Source organism: Engystomops pustulosus, chromosome 8 (genome assembly GCF_040894005.1).
Source record: "Engystomops pustulosus chromosome 8, aEngPut4.maternal, whole genome shotgun sequence".
Classification (NCBI taxonomy): Eukaryota; Metazoa; Chordata; class Amphibia; order Anura; family Leptodactylidae; genus Engystomops; species Engystomops pustulosus.
This window is the reverse complement of record NC_092418.1, coordinates 84,385,034-84,410,400: the sequence shown is the minus strand read 5'-3', so window position 1 is coordinate 84,410,400 and position 25,367 is coordinate 84,385,034. Positions and strand designations below refer to the sequence as shown.

Below are 25,367 nucleotides of genomic sequence, written 5' to 3'. Positions count from 1 at the left end.
TTCTTCACACATATTGTTCTTCACATACTATTGTGAAGAACACCTTTCAGCACTAATGTCTTCTGATAAGTTACCAGATGTAAGGAAACAATGGGGGTCATTTACTAACGGCCCGATTCGCGTTTTCCCGACGTGTTACCCGAATATTTCCGATTTGCGCCGCTTGTACATGAATTGCCCCGGGTTTTTGGCGCACGCGATCGGATTGTGGCGCATCGGGGCCGGCATGCGTGCGACAGAAATCGGGGGGGCGTGGCCGAACGAAAACCCGACGTATTCGGAAAAACCGCCGCATTTAAAAACCGAAATGTGTCGCTTGGGAAGCGCTCACCTTCACCTGCTATGGGATGGTGCATTCCGGGGCGTTAAGATTATTTTCGGCGCAGCAGCGCCACCTGGTGGACGGCGGAGGAACTACCTTCTTAAATCCCAGCCGGACCCGAATCCTGTGCAGAGAACGCGCCGCTGGATCGCGAATGGGCCGGGTAAGTAAATCTGCCCCAATGTGTTCTTCACTGAGTTCACTGTGTTCTTTACTTAAATGATCCTTAATGATCCTTAAATGATCCTGTGTTCACTGTTTTCTTCACTGTTCTTCACTGTGTTTCCTTAAGTGAAAGCTCGTTCTGGAGCAGGTGAAATACTCGTCCGGGCTCGCTCATCTCTAGTTAGTACCTATCTATTCCACTTACACCATCGATCGGTCTAAAGATAATATGATAATATTTATATCTCTGCTTATATTTTTTCTGGGGGCAGGTGGCTGGCTATATACTAGAGGCACGGGGCCGGCGGGCTATATACTGAGGGGCAGGGTGCAAACAGACTATATACTGGGGGGCATGGGCTGGCTAGCTATTCACTGGTGGGCAGGTAGCTGGCCAACTATATACTGGAGGGCATGGTCTGGTGTGCAGGGGGCTGAGTAGTTATATACTGGCTGAAGATTGTGACCAAAGCATTTACCACCCTAGGCTTATACTTGAGTCAGTAGGTTTTCCCAGTTTTTTGTGGTAAAATTAGGTGCTTTGTTGGCTTATACTCGAGTACATACAGTATATGATTTGAAGAATTTAAATAAGAATTCTTATAGGTTTATGTATAATAATCAAAATTCTTAACAGTTTATTTTTAGAATGTGGTAAATTTCCATGGGCTAAGCTTTTTTGGTAGCTTATTAATAAAAGCATAATCTCTAAAAAAAAAATATGGTAATTTTCATTTTTTTTGGATTTTACACTTTCCATTTCACCAACTGTAATCAGAGATGAGCGGACATGTAATCTCAGTTCAGGTTTGGCTTTCAGCTTCTAGCCATGGCCATGATTGGAAAGGGGGACACCCCCTCTAATTGTGGGTGTTACAGCAGAGTGTCAGCTGTAATATAAAGCTGACACCTTAGGCTTCTGGCACCGACGCAGTTGTGAGCTGGTGCCATTAGCATGACATAATAGTACTGTGCAGCTCTGCAAGTCTCTGCTGCCCAAGCAGTATAATTACGTCTCGCATCAGGCTGGGGCTAAAAAAAATGTGTGTGGTTTGTCTAGATTCAGATAATGAATGTGGAGTAAGGTGTGCGATGTGAATAATGGAATGAGATGAAGCCTTTAGACAGTCTCATGCTGCTCCAGATTTATCAGTGTCCAACCTGGAGTACTAGCCCTGATATAGGCACAATTCCTGGTGGTACGCCCCACATGTAGGGGGTTGGGTCAGGAGAACGAGTAGATCGTCGTGGGTAGGTCCTCCCCCATGCTTGCACCTTGCCAATAGCCTCTGCCTGTTCAGGCCGGACACACCCATCAGTGTAACTATCATAATGTATAGGTGTCCCATACATTTGTTTTTATTATGATGATTTTTCCAGCAGTGTCTTGGTCTGCAGTATCTGATGGTGTTTTACTCCATCAATTTCAACATTTTTCTTTCTTTTTTCATTGAAAAATTAATTTTAACATGACTTTTTTTAAGTACAGTACAAAAAAATGTATCTGTATACCTGGCCCAATATATAGCTTTAGTTATTATGGTGGCGATATATGGGGTCTCTTAACAGGTTTTTTTTTACACTATTTAACATTTTGAGACAAATCTCCTAAAAGCCAGAAAGTGATCAAAGTTCCTGCGCAGAATATTATTCAAGTCTAAGTAACATCTATGACTTTCTGATATTGCTCCTGAAACCCTTTGAAGTAAAGAAGCACTAGTGTTGTTTTATTTTATTACATCTCAATAAATGTAACTGATGTAGAGACAAAAAAGCTAAAATTTGATCCCCAAGTAGCTCGAGGCAAGTGAATAGCTGACCTACTAATGAGGCTATGGGTGTAAGGATACTTTGCAACTTCTCCGGGATGAGCCACTTCTGCTGCACCTATTGCCTGATGTAAAGAAAAGGGCTTGGGTCAAAGTTCAAATCTGCAACAGAGGGACCGGGAAAGCAAATATCCAGAGGGATTTGATGGGAAACGCCTCTCAGCAGGGATTTGATGATAGTGCTGCTGCACAGTTGGTGAGGAGATTTGATACTACAATTTTCAGGATTTGTAGACGCTATATCACTTAGGCCACAGCAGGAGCAGGTGCACAGGAAATTCGCTACTACTACCGAGCCTCGTAAACCAAAAGAAAAGAAAATGGCAACGTAATTAATTTTAACAACCCACTGTCATTTGCCCTATTAATTTTAATATATTTCGCTTTGCAAAATAACTTCAATAAAATTAGCATCAAACCCAAACAGTGGCTGTGATGTTAATTTAGGACCCTAGAGAGGGATGATAATTAATATCAGGTATTTTACTGGAGAGTTGGAATTTAAGGGTGGGGGTCGGGGCCGGGATGGATTTTTCAGACATATTTTTCTTTTTCCTTAATGATTATAATTATAACGCGTGTATCAATACGGAAAGTAAAAATTCAATAATCCTGAATCGGGAACTTCTCGCCTAATTCCGTCTCTTGGTATAATTGCGGCGTTCTGTTTATAAATTTCATTAAACAAATATCACGCTGGTAAATCTTTCTAAACAGTAAATTATTACCTACAGTGTCTGAGTAATAGCGTAAATTGAAACTCCAGATGAGATCGTGTTCATTAGGCTAACGCAATGGAAGCATATAATGTTTCCACGCCGGCTCTGGGAAGGTTCTAATCCTATATAAAAAGTCATCATTACAGCATTTTCTATAGGGGTGGGGGGGGGGCGCACATATTAACCCCTCACCTCCCAAGATTCTGGCTCTCGCAAATTAAATGCATAGCGCTGCATAATAAATAAAACCGCCTACCGGCCCATTTACAAGTTTCGTAGCAACACAGGAAAATTATAGTCCTGGCAAAGTCCCTGGAGATGAGATGTAAAGGAATTAGTGATATTAGCATAAACAGTCCATGGGATTGACAGTGGCGCTCGGATCTGCCGCCACCTGGACTCAGATTAAAAACCGAGATACGGTCATTGATTTTTTTTTTATGTTTAGCATGTTCCAATGTACGGCCCTAGGACGTAGGCCATTTGGGTAAGTTATTTTCTATGTAAGTGTTTATTCTTGTATCTGGCAGTAATGAAACAAAATCTTAATTGCAAATTCGGGGGCTGCTCTCTGGTTCAGATGAATGGTAATGGCACTGATGGAGGATTTAGGTGACAGAATGTTTTAGTCCATGACAAATGATCAGGGGAATGCTTAGGTTACATGTTAATACATTGGGGAACTACACGTGAGTTCCCTCCATTATAACTGATGGCATAAATATAAATAATAAGGTCCATTTAGGCTTGTAAGTTTATATCTGTGAGTGAAGGGAGGTTTCCTCTCTAATTTTTGCTTTATAACAGATTATAAAAGAGATTTATAACAGTAACTGTCTTACTTTCAACACATTGGCAAAAATGTTCGCTGAAAAGAAATGAAAAAGGCCTGCAAAAACAAAATATTGTAAAAAAATTTTTTAAAAACCCCTAGAGGTATTTTTAGGGAAGGTCTTCTCAGAGGAGGGGTCAGTATGCGTAATATAAGGTGGATGTAAAATTATAAGAGGTTTATCTTATGAACAGGTTAAGGGCAGATGAACAATACACAGTGGCTGAAATAGAACATGTGACATCCATTTTTGTTTTTGAAGACTCCGCACACGGCGGCAATAACTTTTTAATGGATCGGTGCCGTTATTTTAACCAGCAATGCATCTGATCCGTTAGAGAGTAAAGCATGTCAGAACCGTTCCTTCCTGATAATTCATAGACTATAGTTTATGAGGATCCAAGAAACCATTTTTGGCACTTGATTTTGGCCACATGTAGCCTAAAACATAACAAAATATAACGTAGCAGACTAAACAGACTAAAAGCAAGAATCTGAATTCTTGCAGGGTGAAGTCATTCCTCTTAGATAAGAGACTTTTCGACCTTTCTTGTATAAGGGAGTCTGAAGATTTTGGCCTACTCAAGCACTAAAACTGTAATAAACAAGGGGGTGAAGAGTGGACATATACCTTTCCTGGTGGGACCAGGCCCTTGACTATAATGTATGGTTTATGGTAAAGTCTTCTCATATGGGTAAGTGACACCTTATGGGCCCCCTAAGCCTCTTGGCCCTGTTGCAGCTGTACCCGCTGCACCCCCTCAAGTTAGGTCTTAGCCATTTCACAGACATTCATAGTAAAGGAATAGATTAGACACGCTATGGTGGCATGTATCCACTAGGTGTCTCCAAGGCAGGGATGTGTGGTTATTTGTCAGTACAGGCAGTCCCCGGGTTACGTAAAAAATTGGGTCTGTAGGTTTGTTCTTAAGTTGAGTTTGTATGTAAGTCGGAACTGTATACTTTATTATTGTAACCCCAGTCAAACTTTTTTTGGTCTCTGTGACAATTGGATTTTAAAAATTTTGGGTTGTCATAAGAACCAGGATAAACAATCAATCTTAATTACAGACACCTTTGATAACTGTTATAGATGTTTATTGTAGCCGAGGACTAAAGTACAGCAAATTACCAAAATCCAGAGGTCCGTTTGTAACTAGGGGTCGTATGTAAGTCAGGTGTTCTTAAGTAGGGGACCGCCTGTATCAGGACTAGAATTACCGGTGCTACATAAACAACTGAAAAGGGGCATTAACAATTTGCATCAGATTCTTTTCCAATCCACCTGTCCGCTTTTAACAAGTGGCATCCATCTGTCATTCATTTTTCTAACAGATCCGTAAAAAAAATAATGTGATTTTTTTTTCAGTCATTCAATAGTTTATACAAGAAACCATTTGTTTAAAATGGTCAGCAAACATAAAGGACCCATCGACTTCTATTGGAGAATGGGTCTGTGAAAACGTGTGTGACTAGGACTTGTTCTACTTTTTGATGGAATAGATGCATAGTCTATTAAAATATTGGACATCTGCATCTTTCCAGTAAAAAGATTTGCATTTATTGCACCTGTGCGCTGGTCCGATCAGAACACGGATGTGGGCCTCTGCCCTTATTTGAAAAGATAGATAAGGTGCAAACTATACATGAACTATGAATCTAATTCACTAAAAAGCATAAGATTAAATTTTTGGATGACATGTCAAGGGATCAAAAGTGGGATCAACCACACTACCTCTAAATGATAAATCACAAGCCATGATGAACCTCACAGACCGAGCACAAGGAGGTGATGTATTACTCCGGGGAGTTCTTCCAGGTCTCTCTTTAGAGTTGCCAGATAATTTGTCTAACAGCCCATAGAGTAGCTTCCCATAGAGACAAGCATGGCTGACATGTATTGCCTCTATTATCAGTTCAGACCAGCTGAACCCTTACCACCGACGGATCCCTTGTGGAAGAGGCGACATCCAAAAGGAATATGCCACTAAGAACAAGTACAGGCAGTCCCCTACTTAAGAACACTCGACTTACAAAAGACCCCTAGTTACAAACAGACCTCTGGATATTGGTAATTTATTGTACTTTAGTCCTGGGCTACAATAAACAGCTATAACAGTTATCACAGGTGTCTGTAATGAAGCTTAAGTGTTAATCTTGATTCTTATGACAACCCAACATTTTTTAAATCCAATTGTCGCAGAGACCAAAAAAGTTCTGACTGGGATTACAATGATAAAATATACAGTTCCGACTTACATACAAATTCAACTGTACTCTACGTGTAGAATACTGGCAAACAAAAATGTATCCAGTGACCCTTTTTTGGCTCTTTTTTTTTTTTGCACCATGTGAGCCATATTTATTTTTATATGTCAGCGCCACAATTTATATATTTTTTTCAACTCTCACTGCGTTTTTGGCGCTCAGTTTGGTCGCCACTTTTCCTGCACTTCTAGTTTCCCCCACACTTTTGAGGTGCATAATTAGACCAATAAAAAACCTAAATGTGGTCTGACATTTCGACGCTAATTTGTTCTTCTTCCAGTGAGCCAAATACATTAAGGCCATAATATAAAATCACAGTGCAAAACAATGCTAAATTTGGGTGCCAAAAAACCTTGCGCCCAAAATAATAAATGCCACCCAAAGTGTTATTAGACTCCTGTTTTCATTTTTATTCTTGCTGTGATACAAATGAGTAACATACAAAATTGTCAAAAATATCATATAAATGTCCAATAACAAAAACATAAATTTTTTTTTTGTAAATCCCGATTGCCCCTATATTGTATAATATAAATGTCAGTGTTTTCCTCCTGAGGGTTATATAAAAATGTTCAATAAATATCCACTGAAACCCGAAATACAATTGAATAAAAGAAATATTCTAATGAAGTTAAGGTCGAGTTTGTGTCGCCATCTAAAAACGTATTAACTTGAAAGCACTTTATGTTTTTATGAAACACAAGTCCTACAATCCAATCCTCTTTCTAATCTGCCGACAAACGCCTCAATTCAGTCATCTCGGGTCTGTAAAATAAATTGTACATAGCTGTTACCCAATCTACTTTGTAAGAGCGCGGAGTATATCGACGTTATATTGTCTGCACTTTCTAAGACCATTATGTTCGATTGAGCGCTAACTGGAGTATAATATTTAAATCCCATTGTGAGTCGCCAATTCATATTCTATTACTTTCTCTTCAGCTTTCAGCACTGTAGAGAAGCGGCAAAGGGATAAAGAATGGCCAACTGTTCCTCTCATAGTAACAAACCTACTAATATGTGCTAGTTTAAACTTGATCTATCTGTGACTCAGTGATCCATGAAAAGTGGGGGTTAATCAGGGTGTTCGCTAAACAAAAGCTGATAGGGTAGCAGAGACGCTACGAGCAGACTCACATCTGTGCAGTTTTAGGGCTCCTTTTTATGGCAATGGGTTCATGCAAAAAAACAAACCAAAAAAAAAAAAACCTCAGTTCTTTGAAAATATATTTACATTCGAGCTCATAGATTAATCACTGCAGAAGGAGAAGCAGTTTAATCCAAAGGCAACTAATAAATTATAGCTGTCACTCGCCATTGTAACTACAGATAAACTGTACACGTTAATCATAAGCCACCATGGTTAATAAGTAACGTAGAGAGGATCATAAACTGTTATAGCAACGTCCGCTCCGGGGAGTCAATATGCAAAACACCAAATCACATCTCAAAGTTGCATTTTTTTTTTTTTTCTTGTACGGTGAGGTCAGTTTTGGTTCTTTTTGAAAGAAAGAGAAACTAAAATAATTAAAATAAAACGTTAAAGTATGTTCTATTCATATCGTAAAAATAAAGATCTGATTGAAATAAAACCAACAATAGATGATTGTTATTTTATTTTGATTATATACATAGTGAAACTTCTTTGAGCAGACCAAAAATATGCACAGAAAATACATTTATGCTGTCGCCAAAAACACCCGGATAATGATGTGAGTATCAAAAAAATGTATTTTATGCCTTGTATCAGCATACTAATACAATGAGTAATAATACTGTACACAAGTCATCCCAGCTCACACACATAACTGTAGGTGATATCCTCCCTTTCTTAGCCAACAGGGTGACCTACAGTACTCAATTCCTAGTTCAGATTGTCCCATGAGTCTCTGTTTGTTCATTCCTATTTTCCTATTTTTAGGGTATCTCCCGAAATTCTGGTCATTGGGATGGCTTTTTTACACCAAACATTTTCCCTCTTGACTGCTAACCTTGTCTGTCCTAGCAGACATTTCATTGACTTAAAGCAGAATACTTAAAGGGGATATCCACAGGATTGGTGATAACAATCTGATTGTTGGCGGTTTGACTGTTGGGAACCCACTAACCATGAGGACGGCCCCCAATCTACTAAAATGATAAATAAGGTGAGCATGCGTCCCTCCACTCCATTCAATACTACGGGAATTCCAAAAATTGCCAGTCGTAGCACTCAGCTGTCTCCAGTACCATCATAGACAGTGAGTGCTGGAGATAGCCGTGCACTGTGCTCACCAATTTCCAGGACACCTGTAGTATTGCCTGGAGCTACAGGAAGCATACATTCAATTAGTGGGAACAGAACTCTTGTTCCCGAGACCAGCAGCCCCCCCCCCCCATCTATCAGAGCTCATACGCTATACTTTGGATTGGTGGATAACAATCAAAGTTGGTACAACCCCCTTTAAGCCCCACCTGAAAACACCACATAAACACCCACTGAAGAGTTGCTTCTGGTCTATATGGATATAAGAGCACTGGAGTCATGGCGGTGTTTCAAAAAGCGGTGTCATAGTCCCCACAGTAATCATGCATAAAGGCTGCTGTCTCAAGAGCATGACCAGTGTGCCCAGTAACCGCCAGCAATTGTAATTATTTCCTGCTTCGCAGAGTGGCATGAAGGGGGCGCAGCCGGTGGCAAAGTTGGCTGACACGGGGCATGTTAGCCCTATCCTTCGCACTCCCTGTTATCATGTTTGTCTCAGATTTAACCTCTGATCTCCCACTGTCTTGGCCGGGAGATCTACTACACTGACACTTCTGCAGAACAGGCAAATGTTAGCGTTAGGGCAAGCATAGCTGCTTGTAAATGATGCTGGTTTCTGTAGTGCTTTGATCCCGCACTGTGCAGTAGAGCAGTACAGCTGATTTCCTTGTTGCATCTTTAACAACACTGCCTGCACGCAGCTCAGGCAATACACTGATCTCACCCCACCGATGTGAGTTTGCTGGTGAATGGAATCTTTCCCTGCAGTGAGTAGCTCTTGTCGCGGCCGTTTCACAGAGGTATAACTTTGCTTCCTGTGAGCGCCTTAATCCGGCGGCACCGCTCCCCCCCCCCCTGTCACTCAGTGCCAGAGTCAGCAACCCCCTCGCTCTGCAATGGCATCTGCTGAGCAGCCCAATTGAGAAGCGACCGTGAGAAGAGTGCCGTGGGCCCCACTGGAAGCTACGGGCCCCGGCACTTGCCCGGGTATGCCGGGTGCTGACGCCGGCCCTGCTTTTATTGTGTGCGGTACGGTGCGGCATGGTGCCCCGATGTCCACCCAGCCAAATTGGGCTTCAAACAGGCTTGTAACACACAAACGTCCTGTAACAAGGCCTCCTGCACATGGCCATTATTTTTAGAAATGTGCTAACCATTGTTTCAAGGGATAGTACACGCTGCAATGTATTTCGACCGGATCATACATGCGACAGACTGTCAGATACACAAAAACCGAGGACTGGTCCTATTCCGGAGTTTGCAGCTCGGATTTTTTTTTTTTTTCGTCATCAGTGTGTGTACATGGGGCCTAAACGTACAAGATCTAAGCACACGTGAGGAAAGAGCGATGCATGGGCATGATTACTCTGACCTGCTTCTTAAAGCATCCACATGACTACAGCTCCATGGCTGCCATGTAGACAAGTACATTTCCCAACTTCAATTTCTACAAAAAAGAAGTGGTGGTATCCTGTGTAATGTGACGAAGCCTGACATGTAAAATACTGATGACAAGTTCTCTTCAATAAAAGGTTTTACACCTTTCTGCAACTTTAGAGCAAGAAGAAATATTAATACAGGTACGACCGAATAAAAAATATCAAAGATGGAGATGTTTCCTCGGCATAAAACACTCCTGCTTGCCCTGTTAGGAAATAATAAAGAGTCATTTTGGCTCCTCTGATCCAGCTCTGTCGGCCTCTCGGGACAATGATTCAACAACAGCTCAAAAGCTTAGAAACAATAAAGCTTATCTAACCAGAGAAAAAAGGCATTTTATTTCCTATTGTCAGAGCCACAAGGGCATTACATCTGAGCACAGACTATCACTACTCATAAGCTTATTATTTTGTGAAAGTCGCCTTAATGATGGCATACAGAGAATGAAAGACATCATAAACGCCTAAAGATAAAATCTCCCTATACCTTTGTAATGAGAAACACAAGTTGTGAAAGATTTATAAAATATAAAGTCTTTACCATGTTACAGGCAGTGTGTAATCTACATCTATTGGGGTCTTCCGGCCTTCTGAATTTGCTCCTCAATTTAGCTCATGTAGATCATTGGTCATTCAACATTGGTCTCGGCTGCCAACACCATGAGATAAACTGAGAAGTTACTTATGAGTCGTGGCATGGTCATGGCCTCCATTGATAGGATCTTTCCTTTGTCAGGAATAAGTTTTCAGCTACTGCATCCAACACTGCACAAACCATAACCAAGACATGTCAAAAAAGTTGTCAGAAAAAGGTCAGAAAACTGCCTTTTCATCCTTCTTTGATGGTGGCCTGGTTTAATAGACTTTTTTCTCCAGTATAACAGCCCATAAAGCTAAGGTGAAAAGGAAAAATCAAGCATGGATAAACCAGGGACACTTACTCAGAGATCCAGACACCATGACTGTTGTAATCTTCTTATATTTGTAATCCATGGCCTTCTACAATCAACTTTTTAAATTATGCTAAAAAATCTTTAGGACTTTGGAGGGTGGGGGTGGGACATTGCCAGAGCCCATGCTTCCCGTAGTCTCACACTGTGCACTTCACGGACTGTTACACTTCTTCCCATTTCACTATGTGAGATTATACCAGGCAAAGGGCGGGGGGAAGTGTCAATGGAGGTGAGGTGAGACACCTCCATAGTCAACCTACTGAGGAACCTGTCCCGTAGGAAGAGATTCAACTCATTTAAGGCTAAAGTTGGCCATTCGCTATAGTCCAAAGTAGATCAAAATGAAAATTTTCAACTAAAATGTATATTTGTGTCAGGACGTATGGCCCCTAGCTTGAGTGAATCAATCCCGAAATGGCTGGGAAACCTTTACTAATAACAGTGCAAACTTCACTAAATGCAGTTTGCCTGTGTAGTGTGCATAGGACACCATATTTAGGAATTTTGGCACACGTTCTTCATGAATCTGGCGCCCCATGCACTGCCCTGACAGAGTGCACCACTTTTTTTGATGCACCTTTAACAAGGGACCGATACAACTCAAATCTGTTGGACTTTGCATGATAAATCTGGCACATGGTCCGACTGAGCACCGGAACAACCCCTAATTTGTGTTGCATGGTGCTTAGTGCAGCTGTTCCACAGAAGGGTCGCGTGCAACACAAATGTGGTGCAGACACTTCTTAAATACCTATGTTAGCGGTTTCCACCAAAAAGAACGTGCAAAATCTGACAGAAAACTGGCACAAACCCCTTAGTAAATGTGCCCCTGTGTGTTCCAATTTTGTAAATTTTGTTCTATTTTCCTATTTTTACAGTCTCGTACATAATTTTTAATAACATTGGATAAAAGGACACGGTTGGAGAAGATACGGTTCTGATAAAGGTCACTTTTTTTAGGTTCCAAATAAAAAACCTAATAGTTCCTAATAGTTAGCGAACAGAAGTGCAATTATATTGATCGTTTCTTAATCCCTCGTCTAGAAAGCGTTATAAAGAAAGCATAAGGAAGACAAAAAGAGCAAACGGCCGCTGACTTCATGTCAGTTACAGCAGATGTGACATCACCGGCCACGTTCCCGTCAGTAATGAAATAATTCAATTACTTTCTTTGTTTAAAAGGAGGACAAGTCAATGAACAAAGCCTAATGAGCCACACAGAGACCAACGTAATCCGCACTATGAAAGAAGAATGGATAGATAGATAATCCCATACAGATTATTAATTTCTTCAGATTAACATAATAGGAGACCAGAGAGCATCATTCCAGCCTCTATACCAAAGCTAGACGGTATTTCTAACCACATGGCTTAAATACTTTTCATCACATTTTTCTAATATTTTGTCCTAACAAAAGGTCGTGACAATGATTGTGAGGCTCCAAACACTAAAGCATCACTGACACAAGGGACGCAGTCTCCCCAGTGTAATGAAAGCTCAGCAAAAACAATGAGCTATTACAACATTTTAATAATAACTCAAGGAATTGGAGTATCAGTCATAGCGGGTGCCTGTGCCCGCACTGCCCGGAACCTCAGGATAGATGAAGTCGGAGCCACAGGTTGAAGAGGTCTTCATTATATTTATGGGGCCTCCGCTGTGGACATTTTATTGGAGGGGGGGGGACATTGCTGGGGGCATTATATGGGTGGAGCACTGTTGGGGGCATTTCATTAGGGGGGTAGTACTGCTAGGGGAATTTCATTGGGGGCACTGCTGGAGGCATTTTCATAATGGCGGAACACTGCTCAGGGCATTTCATGGGGGGCACTGCTGGGAACATTGCATTAGTTGTGGGGAGCACAACCTTTTCAGTACTAGTCATGTCAAATGCAGTTGTGCCTGATTTATTTTATATGTGATCATTGGAAATGGGGTGATTAACATTTTTAGATTTTTATTTTTTGGCCCCCCTGGGAACAGTAAAAGTTTTGATAGGCCATGTAGTACTACTGTGTTACAAGATATTGGGGCACATTTACTTACCCAGTCCCGCGGAGTTCACAGAAAGTGCATTGTCTGACGATCATGCACTGTGATCGTGCGCCCGATATCCTGCATGTGTCGCTTCTCCGCTCAGGTCCGCAGGAGTTCACCTTCTTCTTCCCTATGTATGTAAGTGCATTGTCTTGCGACACAATTTGAAAGTTAAATACCGCGCTCAGTCCGAATCAGTCGGATCATCTGATTGATCTCTGACCCGCATGGAAGCCAGTGCATCTGCTCCACAATCCGATCGCTTGCGACACAATCCCAGCGCATACCCCCGTTAAATACCTGTCAAAGCTGCGCAAATCCCAAAAACCAAGAACAGTCCGAAGAAAGTGTGATCCGCGACCCTTAGTAAATAAACCCCATTGTACCTATACAGGCAGTCCCCGGGTTACATACAAGATAGGTTCTGTAGATTTGTTCTAAAGTTGAATTTGTATGTAAGTTGGAACTGTATATTTTATCATTGTAATCCCAGCCAGAACGTTTTTGGCCTCTGTGACAATTGGATTTTAAAAATGTTGGGTCGTCATAAGAATCAATATTAACACTAAATCTTCATTACAGACACTTCTGATATCTGTTACAGCTGTTTATTGTAGCCTAAGCCTAAAGTACAATAAATTACCAATATCCAGTGGTCCATTTGTAACTAGGGGTCGTATGTAAGTCGAGTGTTCTTAAGTAGGGGACCGCCTGTATTTCACATTTATTATACCCTGGACCCCATGTGCAACCATAGCTAAAATGGCAGTGTTCTAATTGATCCAAAGGGTTAACAGCTGCTATGTGTGCTGACGCACCGTTCACAGCTGATGGTGGCAGGTGCTTTGGATTTGGGGTTTTCTAAAAATTTGTACAGGCATTTTTCCAAGAATTTTGAAGTCATATAAAAAAAAAAAAAAACACAGTCATGTCCATCTTGTACATCAGGATGAACAGAAGATATAGAAGCGGCTATGTGCTGGGCTATGACTGCCATTCTGACTTCATATCCTTTGTTACCACCATGATTTCTAATATCTTCACTTATGCCGCATATTAAAGAGTCATTACAAATCCTCACAGCCGGTAAAATAAATATATGACAGAGATTATACTTGGCTTCCAGCTGTTATTCAATTTCATTGTTTTAAATAGAATAAATAAGGGCTTTGTAACATTTCCCTCTAGTAATGACATCTACTCAATTATTACATTATTATCATTATTACTACTACATGTCTGAACACTTAGCCTGTCACCATGAAATCGCTGTGAACTCAGCTTAGAGCAGGAGGAGCAGAGCAGATTGGAAAGTATCCCATCTGTAAGAAGCATGATATAGAGCAGGAGGAACAGAGCAGATTGTACATAGTGTCATGTCTTTAGGCAGCATGTTCTAGAGCAGGATGAGCTGATTATACATAGTGTCATTAGTGTCATATCTGCACTTATAGAGCAGGATGAGTTGAGCAGATTGTACGTAGCATCATATCTGCAGACAGCTTGTTATAGAGCAGGATGAGCTGAGCAGATTGTATATAGTGTCATATCTGCACTTAGCATGTTATAGAACAGGATGAGCTGAGCAGATTGTATATAGTGTCATATCTGCACTTAGCATGTTATAGAACAGGATGAGCTGAGCAGATTGTATACAGTGTCCTGCAGGCAGTAAGTTATAGAGCAGGATGAGCTGAGCAGATTGCACACATTGGGGCAGATTTACTTACCCGATCCATTCGCGATCCAGCGGCGCGTTCTCTGCGCTGGATTCGGGTCCGGCCGGGATTTATTAAGGCAGTTCCTTTGACGTCCACCAGGTGGCGCTGCTGCGCTGAAGTTCCCTGGAACGCACTGGAATACACCGAGCCGGGCTGAGTGAAGGTAAGTGCAAGCTCCGCGACACATTTTTTGTTTTAAATGCGGTGGATTTTCCGAATCCGTCGGGTTTTCGTTCGGCCAGCGCCGATGCGCCACAATCCGATCGCGTGCGCCAAAAACCCGGGCCAATTCAGGGAAAATCGGCACAAATCGGAAATATTCGGGTAACACGTCGGGAAAGCGCGAATCGTGCCCTTAGTAAATGACCCCCAGTATGCTTTTGGTAGGGAGCATGTTACAGAGCAGGAGATGATATTTATAATCACTCATCTTGAGGGCTATAGTCTGTGTTGTTTCCCAATTTTTTAATGTGCTCACAGTTGGTCACAGATGCGTTTTCTATTCATACATTATATGGGTCTCCTGCAAAAACTAATTTTGAAAGTCCATTGGAGAGTATATTGAGAGGTAGTGCACGTGCATGAACTCCCCCCCCCCCCCCCCTCCAATTGATCAATGACACATCTTATGATGACTGATCTGCTTTGTTAGGCTTAGGGGTCTGATGACAAACGTGTGTTGCATAAATGTTAATGGTGGAAAACTTTGTAAATTAGAAAAGCCCAGGGTGCAATATCATGTGTGGAGCAATCCCTGCACCTTCTCTTCAGTAATAGAGATATAACTTTCTGTATAATAACAGGTTGTCATTAGTGAAGGTAAATGACTACGACCATATTTGCGGATTAATATTCACTCCCTTCACAAATCAAGCAATTTCCATTTCCCCAGCATACCATCAACCTAGCAAAGCAGAACAGATGGCAAATCACAAATTGCCCTGGAGACCACGCAGCGAGTATTTACTTAGGTAAATGTGACCCCATTATGGAGTGACATAGATATTGGTCTGTGGTAACTAAGCATTGCTATCTAAAGAAGGCAAATTATTAGCGCTCCATTAACATGGCTTAGATAGCTGGGTAGCATTATACAGAGTGTGTTAAGGTTAGTTCAATAGGTAACATGAAAACACCTAAGAAATAGCCCGAAAACTAAACACATAAATACCAGTATGCAGGATCCATGCCCAGTAGATAAGAAAGGACCACAGTCAAGTCCAGCCTAAGGGAGCCTATTCCCTAAACCACACACAAACATTAAGGCCATAGACACACGGCCATGATGAGTCAATGAATCGTGGACCGTGTCGCTGACGGATTTCACAGAGCAAACATATTTTCCTATCTCTAAAATTCATGTATACAAACTTGATATATGATGCAAGGATTCCCTTCTTCCTTGAAGAACAGAAGTACCAAACTGCAATAAGAAGGGAGTCCTAGTATCATATATATAATTGATACAAGGATATATTGTTTGTGTGCAAGGTGCCAAAGTCCAAATTGTGCCTTAAAGGGGTATTCCTACGAAAGCTGGATTCTTAAATATACTCAGGATAGCAAAATATCACATACTCTAATTCACGGTTATTAACAAAAATACCGCATTTCACAAATAATTAAACCTGTCTTTATCAGTCCTAGAGTACACAATTTTGGATGATCCTGGCCGTAAATCTTCTGACTATAGTTAGATTTTTCTCATGAATAGCTTCTCTCTTCTGCACACTGCACTGCTCTCTGCCTCCTGTCCCTCCCCCCTGCATTGCAAGACCAGTTCAGACACAGGCACTTCCTGCCGACAAGCAGTGTGCAAAGACTTACTCTACAAAGTACAGACAAGATAAAATATTTATAGCAGGGAAGGAGGTTTAGCAGAGCTGACTGTGTGTGTTCTAGCTGAGTTGAGGGTGTCATTGTGTTTTATATCCATCTCATGGATCTCATCATTTCATCTCTGATATGTCTCATCTCCCTCTTTCTATGTGTCAGATACTAGTGAATGTTCAGAAGCTAAATAAAAGTGTAGATACAGCTTCTCATAGCACAGAGGAATCATGAAGTGTCTGCTTAGAGAGCCCACATCCACTGGAATTTTACACTGACCATCACTGAGCTATAGGTGCTAAAACAGCAATAAAATTGAGTAAAATTGTAAAGTAAGGGGGTACAAATCTTTGTTGTGTAAACATCACATGGGAAAACCCCTTTTATTAATATATCGGGGTATGATTAAATCATAAAGCAACTTAACGTATTATTGACATGTGCTCCTCCTCTTTCATCATCCACTTCTGGTTTTGGTTTCAAAAACTGCATTCAAAAACCTGAATGTGGAAATCCAGCCTATATGTGGCACTGGTACTTGCTATCCTCCTAAAAAGCAAGTATAGGTGTGGCCCATTAAATAGCCTATGGATCATGCAATTACTGCTGCTTGCCAGGCTGTATATGTACATTGCATCAAATAGAAAATACCTTTAACTTTTCACAAACTTTGCACAGACTCAGAATCCACACTATAAATAATTCAATACATGATTAGAACAATGATAGTAAAACCTTCATTAGGCTCCAGTTCACATGACGTCAGCAGTGAGCAGTCCATGCACATGAATGGATGCAGTGGTTACCTGCCCTTGAATGGAATGGTACGGGAAAAGTGGGACACCGGTCTCACCCTCTATAGTACAGGTGCTCAGGTAACCGCTCCAGCCAAATCAGTGGTTTCTGCATTTGCAGGATCGGGAACGATGATGTCAATATTGAATTTTATCTTTCCACATTCTTTATCCAATTGCTTAAAATCTATCTTGCATAAATTGTTGATCAATATAAACTACAGTGTCAAAATAACATCTGTGGAGGAAATTTTCCTTAATATTTCAACATTTAGATTCATCAGTTGAGGACACTGTGGGGCACATTTACTTACCCGTCCACTAAGACTTACCCGTTCACTACCCGTTTCCTGCACGTGTTGCTTCCCCGCTGAGGTCCGCCATCTTCTTCCCGGTGCATGTGAGTGCTTGCCTTGCGACACAATTTTGAATGTTAAATCCTGCCCGGTGTCTGAATACATCAGATCGCCCGATGCCCCCCCCCCCCGATTTGTGTCGCATGAAAGCACGCGCCGATGCACCCAAGTCCGATAGCGTGCGACAAAAAGCCCTTCGAAAAGCGGTGCACATCGGAAATCATTGGATATTCCAACTACAGTGCCGTCCCTTAGTAAATGAGCCTCTGTACATGTTGATGCTAGCGGACACCATTAAAGGGGCATTCCCATGAAGACAAGTTTTAATATATACTCAGGATAACAAAATAACACATTCTCTAATTCACTGTTGTTAACAAAAATACAGCATTTCACAGATATAAATCCAACCTGTCTCTATCAGTCCTGGTGTACACAATTTCAGTTACCCTGAATCCTCTGACTTTAGGGTCGGCAGCCATCTTGTTGGACCCTGTGGAGCTGAGCTATTCTCTGCTTCCTTCAGTGGCCCCTCCCCCTGCATACCAGGATGAGCTCACACACACTGACTTTCTGCCGGAAAACAACATCAGCGAGAGGAGAGCTACAAGCTACAGGCAGATAAGTTCTTTATCCGGGGGAGGGAGGCAAAGCAGATCTAGCAGTGTGAGAACAGATACACAGCAGAGCTGACAGTGTGTAATAAGCATCTCATGGATTTCATCATCTTATCTCTGATCTGTCTCATCTCTCTTTCTATGTGTCAGATACTAGTACAATGTTCAGAGGCTAAATAAAAGTGTATATAAACCTGGACCCTGATAATCTATCCACATTGTCAGCACACAGGATCTCATAGCACTACAGGGATCATGAAGTGTCTGCTTAGAGAGTTCCCGCCCACACTCTGGAATCTTACACTGACCACTGGGGTTAAAAAGGATCTTTATTGTGTAAACATCACTAGGAGATTGAAATGCGAGAATATTCTTTTGTGGGGAAATTCCTCTAATCTGCGAAACATTAAAGGGGTTATCCGGGTTTAAAAAATTTCTTCTGGCCGGGCTGGGGAGGGCTATTTAAACACAATAAACATGTACTTACCTCCTCCGGTGCTGCCGATGTCCCGCGCCGCGGCCGGTCTTCTCGGTGCGCCGGTTTCATTACACCGGCGCACAGGGAGCTTCCGGCCGGCCGGATGCTCCCATGCGCACTATCTCCCAGCGCTTACAACGCTGAGAGATAGGGACGGATGGGAGGAGCCGTCCACATCGCGGACCGGAAGCTCCATGTGCACGGCTTCCGTGCCCCTGTAAACAAACAGGGGCACGGATCGGAGGGACCACGGCGCGGGACATCAGCGGTGCCGGAGGAGGTAAGTCCATGTTTATTATGTTTAACTAGCCCTCCCCAGCCCGGCCATAAAAAAATTTTTAAACCCGGATAACCCCTTTAATATCATTGTACTCCCCTAATGAAATGGCAGATCTCCTTTATAGCAAACACTATGTAGTTCTAACTTTATAATGAACCATATTCCAGATGAACTCACCGTTCAATATTTCCTTCAACTGCCGGTGCCAAATATCACAGAAGTCTTCACTTAGATTATGGAAATCAATAGCCTTTTCTTTCAGCTTGTGTCCCTTTCTGATGCACACAAATATTGTCAGGCCCAACAAGGTGCCACCTTTTTCCTGTCCTGCTAGCCTACGTCTCTTCAGTTTTACGGAAAAGATGTCCTTCAGTTCAATGGATGCTTCTTGAGGCTGCGCCTGGACCTTCGAGCTTCCTGAGTAAGAGAACACATATAGGAAATATTTTATAAAACATAAAGATAGGGAAAACTACAGTCTAGAACAGTGGTGGCGAACCTATGGCACTGGTGCCAGAGGCGGCACTCGGAGCCCTCTCTGTGGGCACCCAGGCCATCACCCTAGCATGAAGTTCACCAGACAGGACTCAAAGAATCTTCCTACAGAATCTTCCTACAATGATAGGCCAATTTGCCCTCCTCCTTTCAACTCCGTGGGTGTCTTTAGGAGGCTGAACGACTAACAGTTGTCAAAGAACAAGGAGAAGGGGCACTCCAGCTCTAAAAGGTTAGCCATCACTGGTCTAGAATCTACTTTTTTTCAACACTAAACATGAGCCAGACAAAGCTGCCTATAGGTTTAACTTTATTACATTTATATGGAAATTACCTACAGAGGCTACTTCGGGCGTGGAGAAGCCTCTATGAGCTCCCGGGGCTAAGGCTCCTCCATGCCCTTTGTAGCCCTGCAGATCCACCTCCCTCCATGTCCATGTTGCTTGTAAACTACATGGCACAGCACGCTCAGTGGCTCTCGGCGCAAGATAGGCTACAGGGGAGCTCTGTGCATGTGCAGAAGCTCCTGGTCCCCTGCTGGAGCCACTGGTCCTGTGGAGGCCGTGCTGCCACATTCACAAGCGGAATGATCTCACTGGGAGGCAGATCTGCAGGTAATTTGCATATTTTGGGAGGACAAATGGATACACTATTACTAAGCAGGGGCACAGAGAGGTACATTGATACAATCAGGTGGTTGGGGGAGTTTTAGGTGCACAAATGGACTATGGGTAATAGATGACTATGTGGAATATGGACCTGAAATGAAGAAGGTGTTACCAGTAAGTCATTGGATATAACTGTACTGTGATCACTTTTCACTGTGTAAAGCTGGTATTTTAGTTTGTGACACTGCAATATGTTAGAATGCAAAGAGCTTGGTCAACGCTGCTTACCGGCATCTTTTTGTGTGGTCTTTGTGTTATATTGAGAGTCAAATAGGTAATATCCGATGGACAAATTAATTTAAGGTGGGCAGTCCAGGCAAAACTAGATAATAGAGAAACTATTTAATATATTTGGTGTGAAATATTTGGCAGTAAAAGAACTCTTGTGCTCTCTGGACCTATTGTTCCACCCAAACTGCTTGGCTTTGGGCTACTCCTAAGGATGTTATAGCATTAACACTGCCAGTATTCACCCTTCAACTCTTTAACAGGAATCTGGACTCTGCTTCAAAAGGGTCACCAGGTCGCTACCTCTCTGAGCAGTCCCAATGTGGGTGACAGGGAGCTGATCCAGGTGGGCCAGAAATGGGTGATGGTAGAGAATAGTCAAACAAGCCAATGGTAGCTGGTTTAGTTCAGTTCTTTGAATATCGAAAGGCTAGTTAGGGACGCTTGTTACAATGATCGCTGGTCCAGGAAACAATTATGAAAAGAAAAAGGATATATAGTATTCAAAGAAAAAAATGTTCCAGCATGAAAAAAGGTGAAAAATCACCCCCCCCCCCAAAAAAAAAAAAACGAGGTGGAGAAAAAATTAAAAAATTACATATTTATTGAAACATGTTAAAAACTGATGAGATCAAATGAAGAACTGTGAAGAATTTTTCGGGCTATTTAGATAAGTCCTTAGGTATACCTCAATGGAGGCAACCAGGCTTCAGGTCGTCAAGAGAGCATAATCAGAGTATAGACAAACAAGGTCAGAACAGAGGCTCCAGACTCTTAGTAACACTGAAAAAATAAACCGTCGCCCTGATTTTCACCAGGTTTTATTGGTTTAGACAAAGGCAAACCTGGTCTAAAATTCAAGAGAGTCTTTTTCAGATTTTTCTGAAATTCGAGGGGCTGGGATGTTCACACCCCAGACACCTATGTTAGAAACAACGGGCCTGACACAGGGCTCTAGGACGCAGGAACCTCAAGCGGCCAGAACAACGAGAGAACCGGCACTTACGCTTTGATCAGAGGAGCGGAGCCTACTCAAGGATAATGAGGGTTGGTGTTGAGGGAGGTTGGTGTTAATTTTCCACTACCTACAAGTATGTTTCTACATTGTATAGAATATTTAGTGAAGGCTACGTCGCTTTTTAATTTGTTTAACGCCCTTAGTAACATAACGAATCTAAGCAGCAAACGATGTTACTGTTCAATCAGTTTATCTGTGATTATATTGTATTCCATCGAGATATTCTATCTAGAAATAATAAAGCACTACTATAATAAACAGCATAAGATCCCATGCAGAGCACCACATGGCATACCACAACATGGGGCCAGAAATCAGCCACATAGAGGTAAGTACTAATCAGCTGTTTCTTGTTGCTTCTCTATTACAGTTACAACCTGGTCTGGAAACGTATGTAAATATAAAAACGCCAATAATAAAGCTAATAAAACTTAATGTATTGCAATGTCTTCACACGCTACTTACAAGACTTAAATTTAATATGTAACCTTTATTTCTCTGGACCCCCGGGGGGGGACACGACTAATCAGTGCTGGAAAGAATCTTTGCTCCCATCTGCTCGCAATAAACTTTTCTAAAAGACTGAACAGTATTATTTAATCCTGTGACTTCTTACTGTGATCTAAATTAACTTTTGCTACTGTTTTGTCATATCACATTGATATCAAATTAACATTGACGAGTCTAGTGGTCCAGTTAAGAGAAGATAATAATGGCAAGGAGGGGAAAAAAAGAGCTTCTTGGAGTAATGTCACTTAGCTGGTAATCGCAGCGTACGTGCCGCAGTCACAAAGAGGGAAGGGATTCGGAGTAGCTCTATTTTTTTATCATTTAAATGGCAGAAATTATGAATCGCACGCTGCGCAAAAGCTCACTGTACAATACTCAGCCTCTGCACACAAATTATTGTGATCATTCCTAATGTTTGTTACCTTGGAGACACAATGACAGCTTTATTAGACGCTGCTTCCCCATCATTAGGCTTCTCTTTTGCAAACAGGAACTCCCAGAAGTTTTAACATATAGCAGTAATGGAGTTCTGTAGAAGTATAGTACTACAATACAGACTATCCTTGCTACAATATTAATATTACCTATCTATTATTACTATCATTGTTGTTCCAAGCCCCCTGTACTCGACTGTTACTATCACCCACATAGTTATCGACAGTTTTGTCCATACGATTTTTCAACGTTAAATGTTAAACTTTGGCTATAGAGATCTGTGTAATCATACGTTTACTAGGGTTGTTAGCAGCAGGACTGTGAAATATGAATTATATATTTCAAGATTGTAGCTACATTTGAGGAACTAATAAATCTCTACTAGTGTTAATGGGAATCTGACAGTGTTTTCACCATAAAAACTGCAGACAGTGTTAGGATTGGGTCCGTTAGATCTTTGCAATTGCATTTATATTCTAGGATTGTAGATGGACTTGTTGCACTGGGTGGGTGGAATATTTTCAATGAATCCAGCACAGCTCCAGTAAAGCTTCTTTTCCCCAGTAAGTGACGTAGTGATTAAACGGAAGCCTGGAACAGCAGTGACAAATAGCACGGGGAGGCGCTGTGCTGTTTTCAAGAGATCTCACACACCAGAGTTCACCAAGTCCAGCTACAATCCTAAAATATAAATGCATTTTCACTCGTGTTACTACAACAACACACGTCTCCAGGGACAATACCTAGCACCACCTAAAGCCTTGTATGGTCAAAATACTGACAGATTAGTGTCCCCTTTAACACTAGGAGAGATTTATTAATGTCCTAGTGTAAAATGTGGCTAATTTGTTAGAAAATGAATATACAAAATAAGATGTATCACCTGCGATGTATGTACCAGAATCTCAAATCTTAGGCAGAAGAGGAATCTGAAGTATATTATAGTAAATATGCTGGGTCGTAGGGGTAGTGTGGGGGGGGGGGGGGTTCCCACCTGATAAGGCCCAAAAAATGACATGCAGGACAAAAGCTACACCTTTTTGTGACTATAGTGACACTTTTTTGTGTGGACTATAGTTAATAAGGATCCCTAAAAAAACAGATGCCACACTGATATAAATGAGATATGAGAACGGACGTTGACATGACATCCATTTATCATGTCTGTTTTTGCAGATACTCTTAGGCCCCATCTAAACTCGCCAGTGTGATGCGTTAAACTCGCATCACATTCGCAATGCGTGCGGCCGGGATCTCCTTGCCCGAACGCTGCAAACCGGAACTGACATGTTGAGTTCCGTTCCGGTTTGCGGTGTTCGGGCCGTGCGATCAGGGCAGCATGCGTTGCGAGTGTGATGCAAGTTCATCGGGGCCTTAGTAATCCTATTTAAGAACTCATTGTAGAAATAATTACCCACTTTTTTATGTTTTAATCCCATGTGATTCTGAACATTAATAGTCAATTAGTTCATAATTTTCGATCCTTGTGTTGATATAGTGACATAAAAATGACCTGATAATTGTAACGAATAAAAACCTATTCCCTGAGGTATATCAATTACAGAAAACACATTATCCTCAGTATAATTAAAAGTTATTCGATTTTCCAATATTCTTTCTGCATCCAATTTATATGAGGAATTGAATATAGAAAGTACATTGTAAAACTGTGTAACTCTTCATTACATCAAGGATATCACTTATCTGTAAATATTAATGAAGTAATCGTACTAATTAAAAAAAAAGTAACATACACAGTATATTTATGCAGCAATAATAAAGCAAGTGAGAAGGAAAGTGGGAATTAGATCTATTTAGATCAGCTAAAGTACTATGAAATTAATGCTGTGCTTGTGTTTTACGGATAACAAACACAGTGGGGACGATGTAGTAAGACTGGAACTATCCATAACAAGACAAGACGCAATTACGAACCGAACCGAATCTGACTTCGAAGTAATTTTTGTGTGGCACAGCAGAATTATAATCTATGCCAGACCTGGGGTCGTTTGCAGCCAAAAGCTGCGCCAGTTTCTGTACATGGTGCCCCTGCCCTGGCCCATCCGGTGCCCCAACTCATCGGGTCCTCTTCTTTTGAAAGAAAGTGACGTGTGTGATGCAAAAAGGCCAAAGAGTCACAATTTCAATATCATACGCCAGGAATTGCGACTTTCTCGCCCTATAAGCGCCCAATTTTTCTTTTAGGTTAATTTATAAATCTATGTTTTTGCGTGGGTTTCCTCCGGATCCTCCGGTTTCCTCCCACACTCCAGAAACATACTGGTAGGTTGTTCAGATTGTGAGCCCCATGGGGACAGGGACCAATTTGACATGCTTTGTGCGGTGCTGCATAATATGTGTGCGCTATATACATAAAGAATTATTATTATAATATGTTGGCCTGTATAACACAGCAGTATTACGCTTAGTATTTTGGAGTATTTTGAAATTAAAACAAATCTTCCCATTATACTTTTTCTATGTAGAATCCATTCCTGGTATTGCCTTACAAATACTGAAACAAAGACAAACAAATTTCCATTTTTACATGTCAGTATTTTTTCTACATATTTGGGTTCTGGATCTACTCCTGGTTTCGGTTTAAAACTACTACAGTACAGGCGGTCCCCTACTTAAGGACACCCGACTTACAGACAACCCATAGTTACAGACAGACCACTCTGACCTCTTGTGAAGCTTTCTGAATGCTTTACTATAGTCTTAGATTGCAATGATCAGCTGTAAGGTGTCTGTAATGAAGCTTTATTGATAATCCTTGGTGCTATTACAGCAAAAAATGTTTAAACTCCAATTGTCACTGGGGCCAAAATTTTTTTTGTCTGGAACTACAATTATAAAATATACAGTTTCGACTTACATACAAATTCAACTTAAGAACAAACCTCCAGACCCTATCTTGTACGTAACCCGGGGACTGCCTGTATTGGAAACCACTGACCCAAATAATGTGGAATGAAGCTGATCTTATAGTGTTATATTATCAACTGCCTCTCTGCTCTTTTATACAGGACTGCTTACTGTATATTACAATTGAACTAAGAAATGCTATCATTTTGCCATATATACAATAATACAGTAACTATAAAAACATATGTATCACATGGCT

At 41.4% G+C, this 25,367-nt stretch overlaps 1 protein-coding gene across 1 annotated transcript in view; it reads right to left on the bottom strand.

The window, feature by feature from the left end:
• Positions 1–25,367, bottom strand: part of CERKL (CERK like autophagy regulator) — a 100,644-nt gene that overhangs the window by 47,446 nt on the left and 27,831 nt on the right. The window contains exon 2 of the mRNA XM_072121583.1: positions 19,064–19,303. Coding sequence (XP_071977684.1) covers positions 19,064–19,303 — 240 coding nt within the window. The remainder of the gene's footprint in view (positions 1–19,063; positions 19,304–25,367) is intronic.